Raw genomic sequence first — 22,637 nt, 5'->3', positions numbered from 1 at the left:
GAGCACCAACTGCCTGCCGACCCCTGCCCTATTACGTCATCATGCGTCGTCCCTGTTGTTTTTTGAATTATAAATATTCGTAACTTTTTTGAGCTAGCTACGTTCCTGTTCTAGCATATAAACTTTGAAAAAACTTACTTATAAAAAAAACTTTTACCACGTTGTTCATGTTTGAGATGATTTTAATTTATACTTTAAAACCATAACTTTAGATACTATGAATATGAGTAATTACTAAAATATTATTATAGTAAAAACATTATATAATTATTATAATACTTCAGATAACCAATTGGATATCATTAAGTATACAACTGGCAAAACATTATCTTGATTTTATTTATTAATATTCAAACCCAAAAAATGTCAAATATAACTTATTCTACTACATAATTAAAACATAGTTGTCCAAAATATTATGAAGAAATTAACAGAGAACTGTTACACATCAGTTAATTTAAAACTTGTTTATAAAACCAATAAACTGTTTAAGATTAACAATAAAGACAAACTACTCATTTTTAACACCAAAAATGCAGTTTATAAATGTGCTTGCTTTTGTAAATAAACATACGTGGGTAGAACCAGTAACAGTCTCATAAACTAAATTAATTAAATTTTACCAAAAAGTCTATGAGAGAAGATTAGGTTATCTAATAGGGAAAAGGATGCTGGTAAAGTACAAAAAATAAATAGTAGTTTTAAAATAGGTCAACACTTGATTAATAATTAAAAATGCTTTATAAATTATATTGTATTTGACTTTAAATTAGCATCAATAGCTTGTACTGATTATCATTTTAAAACTCTAGTAGCAATTTACATCTTAAGCCTGAAACGAAAACTATGCAAACAAAAGTAATTTGTCTATTCGACCATTTTGTTCACCTTTACGTCGTTGAATTTAAATAGATTTATTATGTGCTTTATTTAGTTAACTATTACAGCTGTGTTGCAGTTTATTAATTTGCTATAGGTTTTAAGTTCTTAATTCTTACTAGTTTAATTTATTACAGCAATTTTAACCATGATTTAAATATTAATAAGTGTGGTCAAAAGTACTTGTACTTATTTGTTTATATTCAATTAAATACTAATGACATCTTTTTGTGTATTATCATAATGGAAAACAAATAGTTTTAACAGCTACACTTTAACTGATATTATTTTTGGCGTTACCGTTTTCTTAAAAACAAAATATTTTATTAACAAAAATTATATTTTCAAAAAAAAAAAGCGACGTGAGAATAAGAAACAATTATTTCAACACTAAATTTAGTTAATTTTTAAAGAGAATTGAAAACTTGCTATTTTATGTTAACTATTGGACAAGTCCTGGACAAGACATTAAAAGGTATCCGTGGTGTGCGACTCGATAACCGAAAGATTTTTTCTTGCATTTAGTCTTAGGAAAAAATATTTTGAGCGCTTTTTTGTTGTTGTTCAATAAACAATATTGACAATTTATAGACTTTACTTTAGTGTCACTTCATACTTATATTTATACTTAGAGTTTTAGACTTATTTATTTCTAGGTATCCTTCGTATTAGAGTTGTTTAGTTTTAAAAATTTAATAATAAAGTTGTTATAAAACTATTATAAAATGATTTTGTAATATTAAAGTACTCTTAAAAGACACAACATAAAGGATAAACATAATAAATTTGTAAATAGAAGCAAGTTTAAGGAAAATTCTCTAAAGTCACCACAGTAATGTCGTTGTCGAGTAATTACAATGAAATTGTCAGTTTTTAATGAACTTTAAAAGCAAAAAAATATAAATAAATCAAACATCAGCCCTGAAAAAAACATTAAAAGTGGTGTGCGACTTGTTAACCGAAAGGCTTTTTCGTGCATCAGATCCTATGACCAAATATTTTGAGTGTTTTTAATCTTTCAAAAAACAGTAATATTAAAAAGAAAATTACATACTAAAAGAGTCTCATTTAGTATAACATATTTTTCGATAGCTAATACTAAAAAAGAGTACTATAGTTTTACTGCACACGAATTTAACTTCTACAAGTAAACAAAGGTAGTTTAACTTTAACTACTAGCATAAAATATTTCTAAAGTAAAGTTGTAGTTTAAAAATAGTACATATTATTAACTTGTTTACTTACTTTAGAACTTTTGACTTAATATTTTTCAGGTCATTGAAGGGTTTCTTTTCACAAAAAGGCTCTCATAAATTATAAAATGATTAAGACATCAACAAATATTTTAACTTTAAACTTGTAACAACAGTTTTCTTGGTATTTACAGAACTCAAATTATACTTTTTATCTAGCATTTACATTTTGTAAACTTGACATTTAAAAACTTAATAATATAACACTAGTAAGTCTAGGCGTAGCACAGAATCTAAGTTTAAGTTAATTTTTTTTACAACGCTAATCTAGTATAGAGGTTGGTAAACTTCTGCTGGCGAGATACTTTCAATTAGAAAATATTCCTAAAATTTTTTTTATATAGTTTGTTATAGTTTATTTAAAAAAAAATTATTTATAAAAAATTACAATTGGGCTTTTAACTAAACAATTAGTAATTACTAGTGCTTTATTGTTGCATATCTTAACACACTTTTATTTTAAAAGATTTTTTTTTTAATACTTTAATCACTTTGAAAAAGTGTGTCCCGCAGAACACTTTTTTTTTGTATAGTGCAGTCTGCGAGCAACTATTTTTAGGAAAACTGGCCCGCGACTTATAAAATGCTACCTAGTAAGTATAAAAAACGTTATATTTGATAACTGTTAATATAAAGCAAACTAAAACACCATTTTTTTTTACAAAACTTTAGTTTAAAGCAACTTTGCTAGAGTATGTATTTTAAAAGATTGTAATAACTAATTTCTAAAAAATGTATCTATCTGATTTTTTGTTTAAGTTTACCGGTATCATAATATAACAACAATATTATTTGATCTTTTTCAAAACATTGTAAAATTCTCTTAATACTTGCAATAGAAGTAGTATATACGAAAATAAAACTTAAGTATAACGTACAATTTGAAGTTTTTAAAACATTATACTATTATTTTCAAATAAAATTTTGGTTGTTATTTTTGCTTATACAGAACTAAAGCATACATATGAAAAAAAAAAGTCAGATTTATTAAGTTTACATTTATATAATAGTAAGCAATTGTTTACTTACTAAACTCAACAAAAAATTTCGATTTTAAAGTAACATTATTTAATAATATACAAAATATTCTATTGCAATAATAAAAAATTTGAATATTATTAAGTTTTTAACAGACGACTGATGTTTAGATATCCAATTGATTCGCTTTAGTACTTCATGAATAACAAAACTTAAAGTTTGAAACATTAAAACTTTTTTTGAATTACTTACAGCTACATACATTACTTCAGTTAAAAGTTTTTATTAAAAAAAGCAATTTAAATATCATCTTATACAATGCTTTTAAAAAATATCTAAACCTAAAACATGTTTTTACAGTGTTATAACATACTAACACACATACTGAACTAAAAAACAAATTTAAGAAAGCTGATAAAAAATTTTTTTACTAATCCATTTATTTTGAGCAATACTGTTGAAAATTTCGTCATATACATGTCTAAAACATGTTTTACAAAAAAAAAACTATTAATAACTTAATTTAAACTTTTTTATATATTTCAAAAACTAATCTTGATTAAAAAATTAAAAGTAAGGTTGCTTAACTGTACGATGCATTTTCATTTATAAGAATTCCTAAGATGAAAAAAAAACAATTCACAAAATAAGTTTAAAATGGTTCTTTATGTTGTCGTTTAAAAAACAAAGGTATTCAAAATTAAAAGCTACTAGCAAATATAAAAAACCACAACAAAAAATAATTATCGTTTTTAAATTAAATGAATAATTGTTATTTTTATTAAGAGCTGAAAAAGACTGTCTTAATTTATAGTTTCAGCTATTATATATAAAAGCTTGTTATCTTTTAATTTTTTTTTAACATTAGGCCTTACAATTTTTTTTCTGATCTATACAAACTAATAAACTATAGCGTACAGTTTTTTATCCATTTCAATTATTATCAAGATATTTCTTTTTGTTACTTAACTTTCGAGAAAACTAGTTTCAAGTATTTTGCCTATAAATACTCATAAAACTACTTTAAAATATATCAAACTTTGATTGTTTAATATACAATTTCATTCCATAATATTACTAAACTATGTTATAAAACCAATAGTTTAAACGCATATAAAGCATGAATTAAATTTTAAAATCTAGACTTTTATTTTAATATTTATTACTTTTTGGAAAAAAATAGTGTATGCTGATTGCAAGAATAAAATGTTCAGATCTTAAAATAACGTTACAATTGAACAAAAGCAACTTCCGTCCTATTTTAAAGAAGCAGTTTTAAAATAGATACTATTAGAGTTTAATGGTAAGCGTTAGTTTTTACTTCCTATACTTCTATTATAAAAATTGGTAATTTCTCTAGTTAGCAGTCTTTTGCACATAATGTGTTAGATTTATTAGAAAAAGACTTTGGTAGGCAGATTTTCTTTTATAAAATTATAGTAAAAAGAGCTTTGTGTTTGTTTGGCCTCCAAATGATAACAAAATATCATGAAATTAGCATAACAGTTTTCTCACATTTGAACTTATATCATATCCTACGTATATCCCTCGCGGGCTGAACACAAAGTCTTTTTTAAGTGACTGTGTGCTTTAAAGGTGTGCTTTATTTGTTTTAAATTCTTCAATGCACTTTCTTCAAGTCAACCCAAAAAATCCTTGATAAATCTGTCAAAAAAATAAAAATAAAAAGAAACCTTAACAAACTTGTTCAAAACGTTGCCCACCCCTAGATAACACTATTTTTAAGTAAACAAATATTATTATGTTTTTAAAGGTCTTTCAGGTCAGAAGTTTGACTAAAAATAGAAAAATAAGTTTTAGTTTTCAAAACTATAAAAGTATAAAATTTTATCAAAAATATGTAACAAAACAGAGTTTAAAAAATGTAGTTTATAAGAATAGATAATTTTACTGTTTAAAATCAGAACTTATAAATAAATGTTAAAGAAACCATTTTCATGTTTATGTATATCTAAAACAATGTTATAAAAGTATGCAAAGTATCAAAGTATCAAGATAAATTATTTTAATTTTTTTAGAAAATTCTATAGCTTAAGTAATATCGCAAAGCACGTACTTGTAAATATTATTCATGTAAATAGTTAAATGTGATAGTAAAGTTAAAAATCTAAGTAAATATTTGAAACATAACATAAAAAACCCTTTCAAATTAGAAGTAAATCAAGTTATTTTATATACTTAAACTTACTACGTATTTGAAAATGTTAGAGTTATAGAGTATTATGAAAAATAGTCATTTTAGAAGTTGTAAGACATGGATTATGTTTTTATTTTAACTAAAATATTATATGAGTAGTCAGGTGGATTACATTAACAAAATTATAAGAACTTTTTTCAAAATGGTTTTTAAGCCTACAATAGAAATTAAAAAAAAAACATAATTTGTAAAAAAAAACTGCGTATAATTTTTACTACGTAGCCCTTTTGATACGCTTCAATAGTGACGTTGTTATTGTGCGCCGAAGCATGTAGATAGTGGGCGTATTCTTTTTGATTGTAAGGAAGAAGAAAAGGAAAGAATGCTAGAAATGTTTTAGACTTCCGTCGATTTGGTTTAGAGTATTAAAAATGTTTCTTCGTATATAGCATACATATATTTATTTGAAATAAGCAGTTTGTTATATAAATTTATTTTTTCAATTAAATAGAAACACAGCTATAGGCTTTTCTTTTCTGAAACTGTATAAAAGACCAAAAGTTTTGAAAGTTTTTTTGATAAAACTAAATCCGTTTAGCTGCAATTCAATTAAGAGCAATTTTTAAAAAGCAAATACTTTTGTAAATTTTACTAACTTTTTTTTAGTTTACAATGTTATGCAACAATCACATTAGTTTAACAAAAGTTTTTTATACAGAATATTTACTACAGTCGCCATTCAAATAAGTTCTTTGTTGTATAAAGAATTTGATTTTATTACGCTGGAATTTGACAAGCCTTCGAGTAAATTCAAATTTTACTACTTTTAAGGAATGCATAAAAATGTAGTTTTATACAAAAAACAGCTTCTCAGTTAATATTACTACTGGCATTCTTTTATTTGCAGTTAAGAATTTTTAAAGCTATTAAATACAAATTATAAATTTTACTTTTTTATTTTTATAAACTAGCTTAATGTGGTGACGTCATTTAACTACTGATTTAATGCAGCTGTTTTTACAGTTCGGTTATTAGCATTTTGTCGATGATAAGCATTAGTATTTTTTTACATTTCATGCAGTACATGCTAAAATCTTGCTAATGTTTTGTTATATTTAATTAAGAATTAATTAATTTTTAAGTTTACAGCAACTTATTACGTTTTTTTACACAGTATTTTTGTATTTTAACCATATTAGTTTAACTTTATAAAAAAGGTTTCAAATGGGTTATTAACCATAAAAATAAGTGATACTAAACAAGTTTAAAAGTAAAAAAATAATTTTAAATTACGAATTCATATAAAGTGGTAAGAATGTTCACCATAAACTACAAATTCGATAAATTTTTGTTTACAATTACAAAACAATTAGGTTATTTGATTAAATAAGACAACCTTGACTTCAAAAAATCATGGACTTGTGTAAAAGTGTAAGTTAACTTTAATTAATTTGAAGTAATTTTTTTTGAAGCATGCTGAAATAATTTTTAGTAGTGTTAAGTACACTAAAAATAATTCATTACATTTATTAACTACTTTAGAAACAAAATATAAAACAGTTTTTGTTATCTTCAATACAGCTATTTTATTTTTGAAATTATAAAAATAGTTTGTTTTGATAGTTTTTGATCAAGGTGAAATTTGTTTTTTCTCAAAAATTTTGTAACAATATTAGGTATTTTATTACTGAATCTTTTTTACACTTATTATTTATGATGTATGTAGTTGTTGTTTTAAGTCTAAATAAAAAACAGAACAAATGTTTTTAAGTTCTATATCTAAATATATATATATGTTAAACAATTTAGTTAATAAAGTTATCAAAGAAATTTGTACTTATTATATTATTTAAAAATTTTCAAATTTATTTTATGATTAAATAAAAATATTTTGATAAAACATAAAATAAATTTGAAATACAATTGTTTTTTTTGCTATTTTGATCAAACTTAACATTAAAGTAATGTTATGTATTAAAAAAAACGTACTATCTATTTCAAAGTTTTTAGATAAACAAAATATATTTTAGCAACTTTTGTAGATATATTTTCAGTTTCAACCAAATAAAAGTGTTAAATACTTCATGCCTAAAAACAACTTAGTTAACGATTTAAAGGAGTTTAAGATTTTAAGGTTTTGTTAAATTAAAAAAATAAAAAGTGGTAACGATTTAAAATCATATTGATAATTAATTAAATAAGGTTACTCTAGTTTCATTTTTTGAATTTTTTTCTATACAAATTACGGTGAATAGTTCTTAAGGTGTGTTGTTTAAAATTTTATATATAATATATATAAAAGTATTTTGAAACTTTTTGTATTTTTTCAAAGCTAAATCTTAAATAATTAAAAAAAATCTTTATTAAATAACTAAGTATTTCTTGTTTTTAAAGAAAAGTTTATTCTTAGATATCTGACACTATTGTCACTGGACTGTTGCCGCAATTCAAGAATGAACTTGAGTACGCTTACATTGTTTCAATGGTTCTTCTCGCTGTTAATTCTGCTGGTACAATTTTAGCCTAATACAGTTATTTAGTTTTAAGTGAAAATTATCTATACATCAACAAAATGTATAATAAATAACACTGTATTTAGATTTATACTTATATTCTGTTTGTAAAACCAAGTCTTAATTAATATTCTTAGAATTCAACCTTGTCACATTTAGTTTAATTTGAAACACATCTTTAATAGATAACTTCAATTTTACGGCTTTTTTGAAAATAATATACATTTTAACTATTTTTAGATCGCAGTTGGCATGCATCCAATATTTTTTACTCCTTTAACCGCGCTCTTCTGTTTGTTCAAGGATGCGATCTTGTTATTGCTATATGCTTAGGCGATTCACCTGTTAAGCATCTTGCTGAGATGCAGACATTAATGACTGTACTTTTTATTTGGTGGTTGGCTCTTTTTTCACCCCTAGACATCCTAACAAAAGCACTAAATTTTAAAATAGGAGATATTAAACCAGTCGCTCTCTTACTTGTTGTGATGACGTCACTTAGAAATTTAGTTGCAATCTCTGATGGTTCGTGAAACATATGTATTTTTTTTAAAGCAAAAAATTTAAAAAAACTTTATTGAACTATTGTTTAAGGTAATTTTTTGAAACTTAACTATATGTCTGAAAGCATTTCGATAGCATTTTAATAATACTAAACTGTAAAATGCTAACTTTGTTAACTTTATTTAATATTTTATGCTATTTGTTTCCTAGTGAAGCAACAGCTAGTGATTAATGATAGAAGCCTATGGTAATAAAAAAAACTATTTACTTTATATTTAATATTTTGATAATCTTAAAGAACTAAAAGTAAGAATTTTTAATTGTTATTATGACCAAGTTTAACATTATACTGATAAAACGCAGTAGAAAAAAAACAATTTATAGAATATAAACTTTTTACTTTATATATATATATAGCTGTTTCGGCATCATTGGATCGATTCCCAGGATCATTAATTGCCGTATTACTCGGAACAGTCGCTGGAGGTGGAGCTTACGCAGTTTCTGGTGTCTTCGGTGATTTCGCTCGACAAATCAGTTCTGGAAAGTAAGTGAACCTTTTTTTTTATGTTGATTTGTTAAAAGTTTGTTCTAAAGCATGTTTTAAATAGTATTAAAACGTAAATATTTTTAAACTAATATAATATGTAAGTGTTGTGAAGTTTATCAAATATCTATTCCTTATGAAAAAACTCAAGCGTTGTTGTTAAATCAAAAAATTTCAATGTATAGTATATATACATCTTTCAAATAAGTTTTTATATAATTACTTTCTTAGGTATTTTCTACAGAGCAGAATAAGCAAATTACAATAAATTATAACAGTGAAACTAAGAACGCATTCACTGCTGCTTTGCTCATCACACTTGCTAAGGTTTATTTTCCAGCTTGCACTTGTGCGAATGTTGTCCTCACTGTCTGTATACTTCTCATTCTTCCTATTAACGTTAGTAGTCCTAAAGTTTTCTATTTACTAATATAGTTTTTTAATAATGATTTTATTCTAAGTTTTATTTTATTTAAAATATTTACAAGTTTAAGGGTAAAAATAAAAGCGATCTAATAGTCGTTTTAAAGTCATTAAACCAAAAAATAAATACTAACATTTTTAGGAATTTAAGCTTTAAAGTGGTAAAGTAACAATAATTGCAATTAAAAACCTTTTTTTCTAACTTAAAGTATTAAAGCTACGTTCAAGCTAAATATACTGAATCATTTTGTAGATATTTTATTCAATTAAAATCAATTATTTAAATGAAAAAAACTTAAAAGCTAAATTTAAGATACGCATTATAATCTAAGTATTGTCGTTTTGCGCAAATATATTATTTAAAAGTATGTTATTATTTCTGTTATAACAGGAAGAAAATCAATTAAATTTGCTTGTTTTATACTTTTATCACTTGGGTCTTATTGTAATTCTTCACTTTGCAGCAAATTTAGCTATAAAATCTTTTGTTTAAGTTGTATTTTTACCATAAAATATTAAAATAGCATATGGTTTTTACAATTAAAACATATATTTATTTAAGGTCGTATGTATCTTAGTTTTAGTATTATTCACAAAGTATAAAGTTTATCGTTAAGAATTTTTTCTTTGATGATGAGTTTTTTTTTAATAATGCTTAAAAAATTTAATTTCTTTTGGTTTGTACAATAACGACTTTCTTTTTCACAATGAAAAATAAAATGCTAGACTACATAAAAAAAAAGTAGCTGAAAAAAGTTGAAAACTAAGTAATAACTTTTACATTGTTTTAAAAAAAAAATTTCAACAAAGTTTTAATTGTATTTTTTAAATTTATACAGATCTCAGCGGAATTAAACAAAAGTCTTGATATTTTTTCGAAACCATACGATCTTTTGTGCCAGTTTGTCAATCTTCGTGACCTAGTTGCAAAGCAGAAATCTGATTAATCTTAAACACTTTATTTCAACTGTACATAAGTATAAAAGCAGTGTGAGCTATGTAATTTTGCTCTAATACTATCATAATCTTTGGATTCCAATTTACTTTATAATGAAGTTGAATAGTCCGAACTAAATAAACAGCATACAAAACATAAAACAACTACAAAAAAACTCCGTTACACAACTTAAACTAAAACAGTTTTAATTAATCACAATTTGGAACTATAGCTCATTAATGTTGCCCACTGTATATTTGTAAATAGCTATTTCAAAATATAAAAAACAACGTTTACTGTGTTAATCCTCAAAATTTTTAAAACATTTTGTTTTTTTATAAAGAATTTCCATCAGAGTTTTAATTACGATGTAAAGCTAATAGTTGTATGCTAAATTTGTACTAATGTAGAGAATTTGTAATTTCTCAACTATCAGGTAGCCTTTTAAAAGCCAAAGACATTTGAATTCGTAAACTTTAAAAAACTTAAGTTCGCATTTTTATTTTAAATAATTATCTGTATATAACAAATTGTTTTTAGTCCTGTAGGTTGCAGCTAGATCTTTTTCTTACCTTATTGTAACAAGTGCTCTTGTGTCACGTTTAAGTAGATTTACAGGGATTAAAAAAAATGTTTAGTTAACTTTTTACCCCTAAAAATCCAAGGCTAAAATTTGTACAAAATTTATTTTACTTTATGATAATAAATTAAAATTTTTTATATTTGCTGCAGCTTTTTTAAAAGAAAATGGGGTGTAAGCTGCATAAAAAAAGAAGATAATAAATCAAAATACCTCAACTTTACTTACTAATAGTATCATAATTTTCAAATATCAAAATAAACTAATTTGTACACTATTTTTATTTGCTTATGATTTTTTATAAAAAAAAGTGCCTTAATTGTAGATTTTGTAGATGTTATTTTTATAAAGAACTAAACTTTTAGCTTGTACAAAAGTGTGTGAAACTGTATGTTATTAGAATATTAACTGTTTTTTAATAAACTGTAAATAGTACCAATTCCTTATTGATGAAAATTGATGGCGAACGTTTCATTTTACGAAATTTGTTTTTGTAATAAACTGTTACTAGTTAGTTAATAAACAAAGAACTACTTAAATTTGTTAGTTTAAGTAAGTTTTTCTAACAAACTTTTAAAAATATTCTTAAACCTTAATATAACTTTTTCAATTTAAAATCTTCCAAGATTCAATAAAAGTATAACCATAATAACTTTTTTATCCTGGATAAATGTTCATATAGTTTATAGAACACGATAAAAAATCAACTCTCGAACAACTTTGGTCAAAAAACCTGGTGTATAGTAAATATTTAAAAGTTTATTTTTTAATATAAAGAAAAAGCTGTTGAACACGATTAAGAAGTAGACGCTAAAAATGTTTGGTAAATGCAAGATAACCCTGATCTTTTAAGTCATTAGTGATTAAGCATATCAGTTTTCTATACTAATAAACTAGAGATTTAAAACCATGTATATTGCAGTTTAAAAAAAAAAGAAGTTCTTTGAGAAAATGTTATTAAATGGTTAACAACTATTGGTTATGTACTTTATATAATTTTTTAAAATAGCACTTGAAATTAAATGTTAAAAAAGTCATATATAACTATAAACATAAGGACACCTAGCTCATATTTAAACAAATTTAAAACATTTGATGTTATTTTTGTTATTTTTAGGTTTATTACACTTTAACTCTTTTGTAATAACTACATCTAGAACTTTATTAACAAGCAAATTGGTTTCATTGAGTCAAATTTTGTTTGCTCTATCCAAGCACATTAAACCATATCTAATATAATTCATATATAAACAGTTAAAGATTAAATACATATTTTTGTCATAAAAACGGTATTTTTTTATATATAAAATACCAATTTATTTTTAATATCTTTTTTACATATTTTGTTCCTCCAAGATTATTTTCCATTATAATACCAAAAAAATTTGAACTATTTCTTTTTTTACATAAGTTTTATACTTATCTTCATATTAACGACTAATCAACCGGATCCAGTATCCAGATCTTAGTTTAGAAAAATACCTTGATATGGCTACATCTTAATAAAAAAATAAGATCTGTATCCGACCTTAGTTATTGAGTTGCACATCACGGATACCTTTTAACTATTATATATTTAGTCTTGCTATTGTAGATATATACATATATTTATATAGAAAAAAGTTGATTAATTTAATAAACTAAATTTTTCAACATTGAGCCCACCTTAAGGGCTTTTTAAATAAAAAAGGTTTTTTAAAAGACGTAAAAACTTGCAGAAGTCAAGTTTCGTACCTAGGCACCTCCTCAACTGCAAAACAAGTACAAAACATTTAAATGAAAGTTTAAAATTTAAGCATAAATACATTATGACGTACTTATAAAACTGTTAAAAATCCGGTAGGACTTTTTATAGTAATTTTTTATGATCACCTTTTTATGGGTAGAATTGCTGCAATCAAATCTGCCCATAGTTTGATATGATGTCATTGAAATTAGGGGTAGTATTGAGAAGTTGCTGCAATTAACTTGCTGCAACTAAATGTAAAATAAATAGTGGATAGGCCTTTTATAAACATTATGAATAGGTTTTGTAGTTAAAATTTTATAAACAAAAAAAAACTTGGATGTCCATAAACAAATTTTTTGATTTATAAGTACATTTATGCAATTTAAATTTTTTACAAACAAAAATAAATTTAGCTAGATATTTGAAAAACAACTGTGTATTTTTGATTTGATAAAGTTGAAAAATGATCATAGTCCTCTTGTTTATCATTTTTATGTAGAAAACATGGACTTAAAAACACAGGATTAGAATTATTACTATTGAAGGTAACTTTATTGTTTTAAAAATTGATAGATGTTAGGTAATGTGCTCCTAAGTTAAAAGTCCTGTCTACGCTTAAAACAAATCCAGGATCTTTTGAACATGTGATCATGTCAAGAAATTGGTCTTCTGTAAAAAGGACAAACGAAGACAATTTATCATGTACGTTATCAAACACCGGATTATTAAATCTTTTTACATACTGAAAAAATCCATCACCAACTCTTTTAAAACAGTTTTCCAAATAATTTCCTATTTTCTTCTTTAAACTCTTTGTGCTTGTTACTTACTCTATTTTTTTTGGGACACGTTCAAAATCCACCCGCAATCAAAATCCACCCGCGATCAAAATCCACCCGATCAAAATCCACCCGGGTCAAAATCCACCCGATCAAAATCCACCCGAGTCAAAATCAACCCGAGTCAAAATCCACCCGTTCAAAATCAACCCGGTTCAAAATCCACCCGATCAAAATCAACCCGGTTCAAAATCCACCCGATTAAAATCCACCCGATTCAAAATCAACCCGAGTCAAAATCCACCCGTTCAAAATCAACCCGGTTCAAAATCCACCCGATCAAAATCAACCCGGTTCAAAATCCACCCGATTAAAATCAACCCGATCAAAATCAACCCGAGTCAAAATCCACCCGATCAAAATCAACCCGAGTTCATTTTTTTTCGAAATAAGAATTAATTTCTAATAGAATTTTGTAATATTGAATAAAGTTATATGTTTAAACAACTATTGGTATAAAAAAGAGTAAGTATTTATAAGGAAAGAAATTTTAATTTTTTTAATAAAATAATTAAAAAAATAAGTTAAACAATATAATTAAACAGCATTAAAAAAATATTCATAGTAGCTTTACAAGTATTTAAAATGTTTATAGTTTATTAATGTTAGTAGTGTTGGTGTTACTTTTAAAAAAAGAAGTTAAAAAAAAATAAAAAAAGAATTACGCTCAGTTTTAATCCATTTAAACTTCCTTCTAATTTAATTTCCCAAAGTCAATCATAATTAAATAAAAATATTTACTAAGGATAACTCATAGTAAATTAAAATATCAAAACTATAGAAGTTTATAAATTAGAAGAATCTTTAATAACATTTATTAAACTAAAGAAAATTACAAAAATCAAATACCAAATAATGTAAATTTATGAAAATGTTAATAAAATGTTGCAAAAAGAAAATTAAAATATTAATCTAAAATTTTTGAGCTTTTTTTTTTGATGTAAAAAGTTTTGTGTTTTGTGCTTTACTTAAATTTCAAAATAATATTACATACAATACTTTATTATATAAAAAATTTTAACTAACAGTGTTTATAAAAAATAAAAAATAGATAAAGAATTATATAAAATTGCTACGTGATAATAAAATAAAAATCCTTTGTTAAATTTGGAAAAACTATCACCTATTAATTATATTTTAAACATTATTGTTTTCGACGTGGAAAAGACGTTAAAAGATATTTTTGGTGTGCGACTCGATAACTTTAAGGTATGTTCGTGCAAGAGGACTTAGGACCAAATATTTTGAGCGCTTTTATTTGTCGTTTAGTAAACAATTTATTGACGTTTCTTTTATTAGTAATTTTTAAAAACAGAACATAAATTTTAATATAAAAATACGAAAACTAATTTACTAAAAATATAAATGAGGAATATGTAAGAAATCAATAACTGTTTTAAAACAATTTTATTGTTTTCTATCTAATTTTTGTTACAAATATTTTTTAGTTGTTTTTTTTTTAATTTATACAATAATTTTAGCTGCTATTATCTTTTTTTCAAAGTGTTTAAGTTATTTGAATTTTATTTTATTAAATGTTTTTTTATAAACCATCTATTTTTGAAAAAACTAAAAATTGTTTCGTCTAAAGTAACTAAAGTTATAAGTTATTTTTAATTAGATAACAACTTAATTTGCTAGTTTTTAACTAATAGTACAAATTAAAAAGCTAAACATTTTTCTATGAATTCTAAAGTCCTTTACATAAAACAAATATCGACTCTACAATTCATTGAGTTTGCTCAAATAGCTTGTAAATTGCAACTAAAAAAGTTAGTAGTTAGACTTGAGCTAGGGGAATTATATACTTTAGAATTGTAGTAGTAAACAAATAAGTTGAGTTTTTTAGAAATGACACTATATTTATGACAAATATTACGAAAAAAAAAACTTATAACATTTTTAATTTATTATTAAAATGTTCTATTTTTACATATGTTCATTAAAAAAAGTATGTATTTCAGACAAGAGAGTTTAAATTTAAGTATAAGTTATTTTTATGAATTTTCGTACCAGACTGTATCAACTTAAACAATCGTATTATTAATTTTATTAATAGGTTAAGGCCAGTTTTGAAACTGATTAATTGAGTGGTTTTATAAAATTTAATCTCTTTTGGTTAACGTTAAATTTTAAATTTAAAATTTTCTTATCTAAAACTTTTAATTTACATGCGATAAATTTTCTTGAATTAATTTCCGACAATTTAAGTTAAAAGCTATAACTGCATGTTTTTAATTAATTAGTTGTAAACGTTTTATGTTTTTTTATAAATATAAAGTTGCATAGAAATTGTAATTAAGTAAGATAAATTATTATTTACTGTTCAATATTATATTGTTAATTGATATTTTTTAATTCATAGAAATGGAAATGTTATTATTTACCACTATTTTTTTTAAATATAATCTTCATATAAAAAAAGTCCATTTGTTAAAACTTAAGAAATTTTAAGTAATTTAATTAAAAATGAAACAATATTAAAATTAAACAAAATTTTATATTGGTTATAACGAATTTAAACGGTAAAGACAACTATTGTTATAACAAATTGTTTAGTAGACAAATTAACTTTAAAAGCGTGAAAATTTTGTCTAACAAATAAAACCGAAAATTAATAAATATTTAATTTAAAGTTAATATTGAAAAATCTTTAAATGGCAATACAGTAAAGGTAACTATCTAAAGTAAATTAGTGACCTTTTCTTAACAAAGACAACTTTTATAGATAAATATCTTGTTAAGACCTTTCACATAAAAAAATTATGTTAAAAAAAACACAAACTAAATGAATTTTAAACGTTTGCCTTTTACTTTTTTGTAATTAAAAGTAACGAAGATGCAGTTGGATTTAATCAGAGTCGGCAGACAATTGTTTATCTCGGGCCAAATTTCATGTTTCAATTTTTTCCGCGAGCCGTTGTTTTATTCAATTTTTGTTTTTAATCTGTTTTAGTCACGTTTATCTACTTATAGGGATGAGGCCTGGCATATTTAAAATGTATATTTTTTTCTAAAGTCGAAAACTTTTTTTTTTTTTAAACTTGTGTCATATTATTATTTCTATCATTATTTACAAGGTTATTTAAATTAAATAACAAATTTTTAATTTTCATGACCACTTATCTGTTTAATAATTAAGAAAGCAATCTATGAAACGTTTTGTGTTTCAGAAAACCACACGGTACACAACAACACAGTGATGCAATAATACAATTAATAAAATTTGATATCTATTTCCTCTTCTGGTTCGGTTTCATAAAGTGTTGTTTTTTATCTTTCTTTCAGTCTTTTGCATTTTGTTGATAGCCATTTCAGGTTGTCATTTACAAGCAACTCTCAGTGACATCTGAAAAAAACTAAGCTTAAAAAACAGGTGTAGATTATTATGTACACTTTTTATAATCAATTTATATTATTTTATTTGTATTTTCTTTTTAGTAGTTAAAAAAAATCTTTTTTTATTTAATGCACAGCATATCACGTATTTAAAATTTTAGTGATTTTGTTAAACTAGTTAAAATATAAACAAATATTAATACTTTTATTTTAAACAGTATAAGTTTTTCTTTTAAAACCTTTAAATACCTTAATAATCTATCTAAAGTTTTTCGGGTTGCAACTTTTTGAAACAAAAAAAGTACAACAGTTACTTCAACCCAGTCACCATGTTTTTAAAAGTTAAAAACATGTAAAATTGCCAATTAAAAAAACTTTACAATATTATATAAGTAATTTATCCAAGTATGTAAACTTTTATTGTTTAAAAGGAAAAGTAAAGTCTAAACTTTAAAGAAAAACTTCTAGATTTACTATCTGTCTTTTTTCACATCTAAGGCTTAAGCATAATAAATGGTTTTTAATTGATATTCAGGAACTTAAAAACAAACTATTATAATTTCTTTTTCTTTTTTTGAAAATTTCAATTTAAATTTTGTTTTGTTTAGCGGACCAAATTTACATGCTCGAGGGCCACATATTTACACTTCGAGGGCCGCAGTTTGCTGACCCCTAAATTAAATGAATTAATTTGTAGTATAAATGGTAGCTTTCACTTGTAATACTCAGTTTTTATAAAAATTATATCGTGTGACGTATTTGTTTAAAAATTACTTAAAAGTTCTAAATTATTAAATTTTATACCTAGAAACAGTAAATTATAATTGATTGTCGTGTAATTGTGATTGAGATAATACAAGATTATTTTTTCTGGCACATCCTTTAGTTTTCTAAAAGTTTTAACATAGTCATATTTGTATAGTAAAACTTTAATTTATTTATCCTGACGTTGTTTAACTTTTATTAGCTCTTATAGTTATACTTATATCAAAAACAACAGTTCCTTTAAAAGCTGCTTGCCGGCTGTAGCTATTCAAAATTATATTCAGTATTCAAAAAAACAAAAATATTCTTGTCAAAAATTCCTTATAATAAGCAAAAATACAACTCAAAAAACCTCACAAAATAAGTTCAATCTGTAGTACAGTTTTTATATTCTTAGGTCAATTTATAAGGGACAAAAATACAAGATTTTATAAGTGTTTTTTAAATAAAACTTGTTTAAGATTGGTACTTTAGAGTGGTGAGAATTGTTTAAATGATACTTGATTTAAAAATAAATAAATAAACAAGGTGCTTGTTTCGATTCGGTTGGATTTTGACTTTGGTTGATTTTGTGTCGGTAGGATTTTGACTCGGGTTGATTTTAACTCGGATGAATTTTGATCGGGTGGATTTTGACTCGGGTGGATTTTGATCGGGTGGATTTTGATCGGGTTGATTTTGATCGGGTGGATTTTAAACCGGGTGGATTTTGATCGGGTGGATTTTGAAACGGGTGGATTTAGTGTCGGGTTGATTTGGATCGGGTGGATTTTGAACCGGGTGGATTTTGATCGGGTGGATTTTGATCGGGTTGATTTTGAAACGGGTGGATTTAGAGTCGGGTTGATTTTGATCGGGTGGATTTTGAAACGGGTGGATTTAGAGTCGGGTTGATTTTGATCGGGTGGATTTTGAACCGGGTGGATTTTGATCGGGTGGATTTTGACTCGGGTGGATTTTGATCGGGTGGATTTTGATCGGGTGGATTTAGAGTCGGGTTGATTTTGATCGGGTGGATTTTGATCGGGTGGATTTTGATCGGGTGGATTTTGATCGGGTGGATTTTGAAACGGGTGGATTTAGAGTCGGGTTGATTTTGATCGGGTGGATTTTGAACCGGGTGGATTTTAATCGGGTGGATTTTAACTCGGGTGGATTTTGATCGGGTGGATTTTGATCGGATGGATTTTGAACCGGGTTGATTTTGATCGGGTGGATTTTGACTCGGGTTGATTTTGATCGGGTAGATTTTGACTCGGGTGGATTTTGATCGGGTGGATTTTGAACGCGGGTGGATTTTGATCGGGTGGATTTTGAACGCGGGAGGATTTTGATCGGGTTGATTTTGAACGCGGGTGGATTTTGATAGTATACCATTTTTTTTTTTTTTATAGTTTTTGATGATACAATAGGATCATCAACAGTATTCCTTATTCTTTTTTTACTTTTTACATCTATAGTATATTTAATTTTGTTAATTGACATTGGATAAGGGGCGTGTTTTGACTGGTTTCCTGTTTCCTGTGAACCCCCTTAAAAAAGAAAAAAGAAAAAAAGATTCTTAGAATATCACTAAAAACGTTGTTTATTGGCTTTGCTTTGGTTATTTGATAAACTTTGAATAATGAATGTTGAATTTATAACACTGAAAGATTAAAAAGTTTCCTTTTCATAAAATGCTTGTTTTTGCCCAGCTGAAATAGACTTTAAATAAAACTTTAATTGTTACGTCATGATGTGTAAAAGTTTTAAAGTAGCATTTTTTTTTCTTGGAAACTTTTTACTAATATGCTCTTAGTTCCCTTTATAAATTGTTACTTAGTGTAAATAACGTTTTATAAAGTATTGTTTTTGAACTACTAAGTACAATTTTACTTAAAAAATGTCCAATATAATCACTAAAACTTTATTTTACTTAGTTTATTTTATACAATAACGTTATGAAGCTTTTATGTTATGTTGTTGTATAATAATATTGTGTTTGTACTTAAACATTTATATTTTTTGTTTATGTGTCAACCAACTGGGTTTAAACATTGAAAAGTTCAATTCAGAAAGTTTTCAAAATCATTTTTAGACAACTACAACACCTGGCAATTTATTCTTTTGCTTGGCATTTTAATATTTTTATTTAAGTTGTTTTATTTGTGTTTATCTGTTGGCCATAAAATTAATTATTGAATTTTTGAAATTTTCAACTCAAAGAGATTTCAAAACCATCATTAGAATCCCTGCACTATCAGATAAACACTTGAATAAAATTTAAAGATATTTTAAATTAATTGTATAAGTCTAAACATTAGTTTTAGTGAAATTTCAATTTTTACAGATTAAATTACTTAAAAAAAATGTTTTTTTTATAAATAAATATATAAATGTAAAAAGTTTAAAATTTGTAAGAACTCCATTTATATTAACATTTAAATCAAAATTGATTTTTTTTTAATAAAGATTTATTATAGTTTTAATTATTTTATAATATTGTTTCCTGGTAAGAAGTCAACTTTTTGTAGAGTAAGTTAGTTATGTCTGTAATATTTTTGCTTTAAACAACAGATTTGAAATTTGATTTACAATTTGTAAGTTCATAACTTTTTTCTGGTTCTTTTAGTTTTTCTATTTATATTTAATATAGTATAAAAAAAAAATCTTATTTTATTACTACTTATATATTTTTTTTATTTCTAAGCAGTAAAAAAGCATTTTTAACACAGAGTTTTTCGGCTATATATTGCGTACTTAAGTGGCAGTGCATACCTAAGAAATGCGTACTTAAGCGGCAAATTAAGAACAAAAAAAATCGTGAACCCCTTTGAAAAAAGTCTAGACCTAAAGTCTGGTAGACACGCCCCTGCTTTATACTTTATTATAAACAACTCATACTGTAAATGATTTTAATCAATTTTAAAGTGCTTTAAACAAATCATAAGTTTAAAGTTAGTTATATACAAAGTAAAAAACGATGTATGTCAACTATTTTAGTCTTAGATTTTTATTATTAATGATTAACAAACAACTAATTTGCAATAACTAAGAAAAACACAAAAATATGAAATTTGATAATGAGTAACAGATACTGATAAAATTTGAATAGAATAACAGAACTTGTTTTTAGTTTTTTTTAAACTTTCACTGACTATACTTATTTTTATTATTTACTTTACTAAATATGTTTTTCTCAAAAACTTCTACAATTCATATATCAAACCAAAACATTTTCGAAAAAACCTTTTTTAATTCATGGAATTGTAAACTAATCAACTAACTAAAACAGTTAACAAAAACAAAACTATAATGTACAAACTATAAAAATTATCTTAAGGTGAAAGCTAAGTAACTAATTTGGTTCATTAAAAAAAAAATCATTTATACATAATTAAATAGTTCGAAACTAAAGTTTAGTATAAGGAACTTTGTTTTTTCAATCTCAAACTCAACTTTTTATTTGATGTTTATTACACTTTAAATTTAATTTTAGCAACCAATCAGATACTTTAACTCAAATCTATTTTTTCAAGAAATCCCTTAGTAGCTTGACTAATTGTATTACGGGCAGCTTTAAAAACCTGTAACTAATTGACATGTATCAAAACAAAATCAATTAGTATTATTTTTAATTTTTTTTTAAGTCTTTATCCCCATCCTTAACCTACCCTTACCCAAAATATAAAGCAAATAAACTAAAAAAGAAAGTTTTGATAATTAAAATAAAAATAACAGTAAAACGCTTAAAAAAAGTTTTTGCCTTGATACATGCAAACTTATATTACAACTTTCAACAAAAATCCCCTAGGTATAATGCAAAACAATTGTAAATACATACAAAAGTAAGTAAGAAAATGAAAACCATTAAAACTATGGTGAAAGGGCTAATGCTGAGAAATCCTGTTGTTCATTGAGTAAAGCAAGGACTAGCTACCTTGAAAAAGTTACGAATATGCAAAAATTAAAACATCTGAAATGACGGTGTGATAGTGTCTTAGCGTGAACAGAGAAATTTAAACTACCTTTAATATTATTAAATTGTATATCGAAGTATGAAGTTATGTTAATACTTCAAAAATAAATGGATTCTCTAAATATTAGTGATAACTGTTTACAAGGCAATTTATGTTGTTTAACCCTTTATGATTCTTTATGTGTTTCCACTTGTGTAAACTCATAAAACTTTTATTGAAAATAATTATAAGAAAATTTCAATTTAACTTAAAAACTGTTATATTGTTAATTCTACAACTTTTTGAGTTTTTGTGGATGTTTTATAAATTGAACATCTCACTAAATCAATAGAAACAACACTAGTTATGCAAATTTTTGTAACATTAAATTGTATGATCTTGGTTTTTTAAACAAAAACCTACAGATTTTATCAGAATCAATTTTGCAATATATAGCATTCGATGAATGAAATCTAAATAAGCTAAATGTATACAATTTAGATGTATTTAATTTGTTTATCTTAAGGAGTGCAGACTAAGTGTAAAATAATACTAAAAGCTAAGAAATCATGGTTATTTTTAGCTAAAAAATTAAAACAAAAGTATGTTTTTTTGAGTATACGTTTCTGCAGAGTTGCAGAAATGTACCAAGAAGCTACATGCCTGGAGTAAAGCACTGTTTTTTGCTATTTCAAATTAAAAAAAAGTTTTTTAAGGTATATTACACACAGGGTTGCAACTTTCAGGGTTGCCACTCGGTCAGGAAAAGTCAGGAAAAATTTTAAAAAATGACAAAAGTCAGGAAAAAATGGGGTGTTTTAAAAAAAGTCAGGAAATTTGATAAAATTAAAAAAAAAGTCAGATTTTGTCAGTTTAAATTTACAAAATTCCTTGTTTTCCAAAGCCTTCAAATGGTAAAAATTAATTAAAAGTCATTTAAAGTCAGAAAAAAATTCCAAAACTTTCCTAGAAATTTACAAAAATATTTATTTTAATTTCCAATGCCTCCATCTGGTATATTTTAGTAAAATATCCTTTACAAAACTGCAAAAATTTTATATTAACATATTGAACAAGTACTCTACTTGAACAAGCATATTTTGTAAGCTTTTTAGTATTGATGATCTGTAGCAAGGACACTTCCATAGTGAAACTGTGTTATATACGCAAAAGTTTATCTAGCATATATTTAGAATCAAAGTGTTTTTTGTTTAAGTAAATAATTGAGTTCTTTATAACTAAGCAGTTAGTTTAG

At 24.8% G+C, this 22,637-nt stretch overlaps 1 protein-coding gene across 1 annotated transcript; it reads left to right on the top strand.

The window, feature by feature from the left end:
• Window positions 1-6,635: 6,635 nt before the first annotated feature.
• Window positions 6,636-11,305, top strand: LOC145834167 (uncharacterized). Its single transcript, XM_082941532.1, has 6 exons — window positions 6,636-6,699; window positions 7,679-7,778; window positions 8,022-8,306; window positions 8,703-8,832; window positions 9,111-9,231; window positions 10,095-11,305. Exons 1-6 carry the CDS (start codon window positions 6,682-6,684, stop codon window positions 10,200-10,202), a joined length of 762 nt encoding a protein of 253 aa, XP_082797658.1. The 5' UTR covers window positions 6,636-6,681; the 3' UTR covers window positions 10,203-11,305.
• The last annotated feature ends 11,332 nt before the right edge of the window (window positions 11,306-22,637 follow it).

The sequence above is a fragment of the Thalia democratica genome, chromosome 4, assembly GCF_965202585.1.
Source record: "Thalia democratica chromosome 4, ktThaDemo2.hap1.1, whole genome shotgun sequence".
NCBI lineage: Eukaryota > Metazoa > Chordata > Thaliacea > Salpida > Salpidae > Thalia > Thalia democratica.
The sequence above is the reverse complement of the archived record's forward strand: the minus strand, read 5'-3'. Positions and strand labels throughout refer to the sequence as shown.

What these genes read in the sequence shown, in the direction of transcription:
- LOC145834167 (XM_082941532.1), top strand. An exon ending in TTTAGTTGCAATCTCTGATG is followed by an intron (nt 8,307 to 8,702) that starts GTTCGTGAAACA and finishes ATATATATATAG; the next exon opens with CTGTTTCGGCATCATTGGAT. An exon ending in CGACAAATCAGTTCTGGAAA is followed by an intron (nt 8,833 to 9,110) that starts GTAAGTGAACCT and finishes AAATTATAACAG; the next exon opens with TGAAACTAAGAACGCATTCA.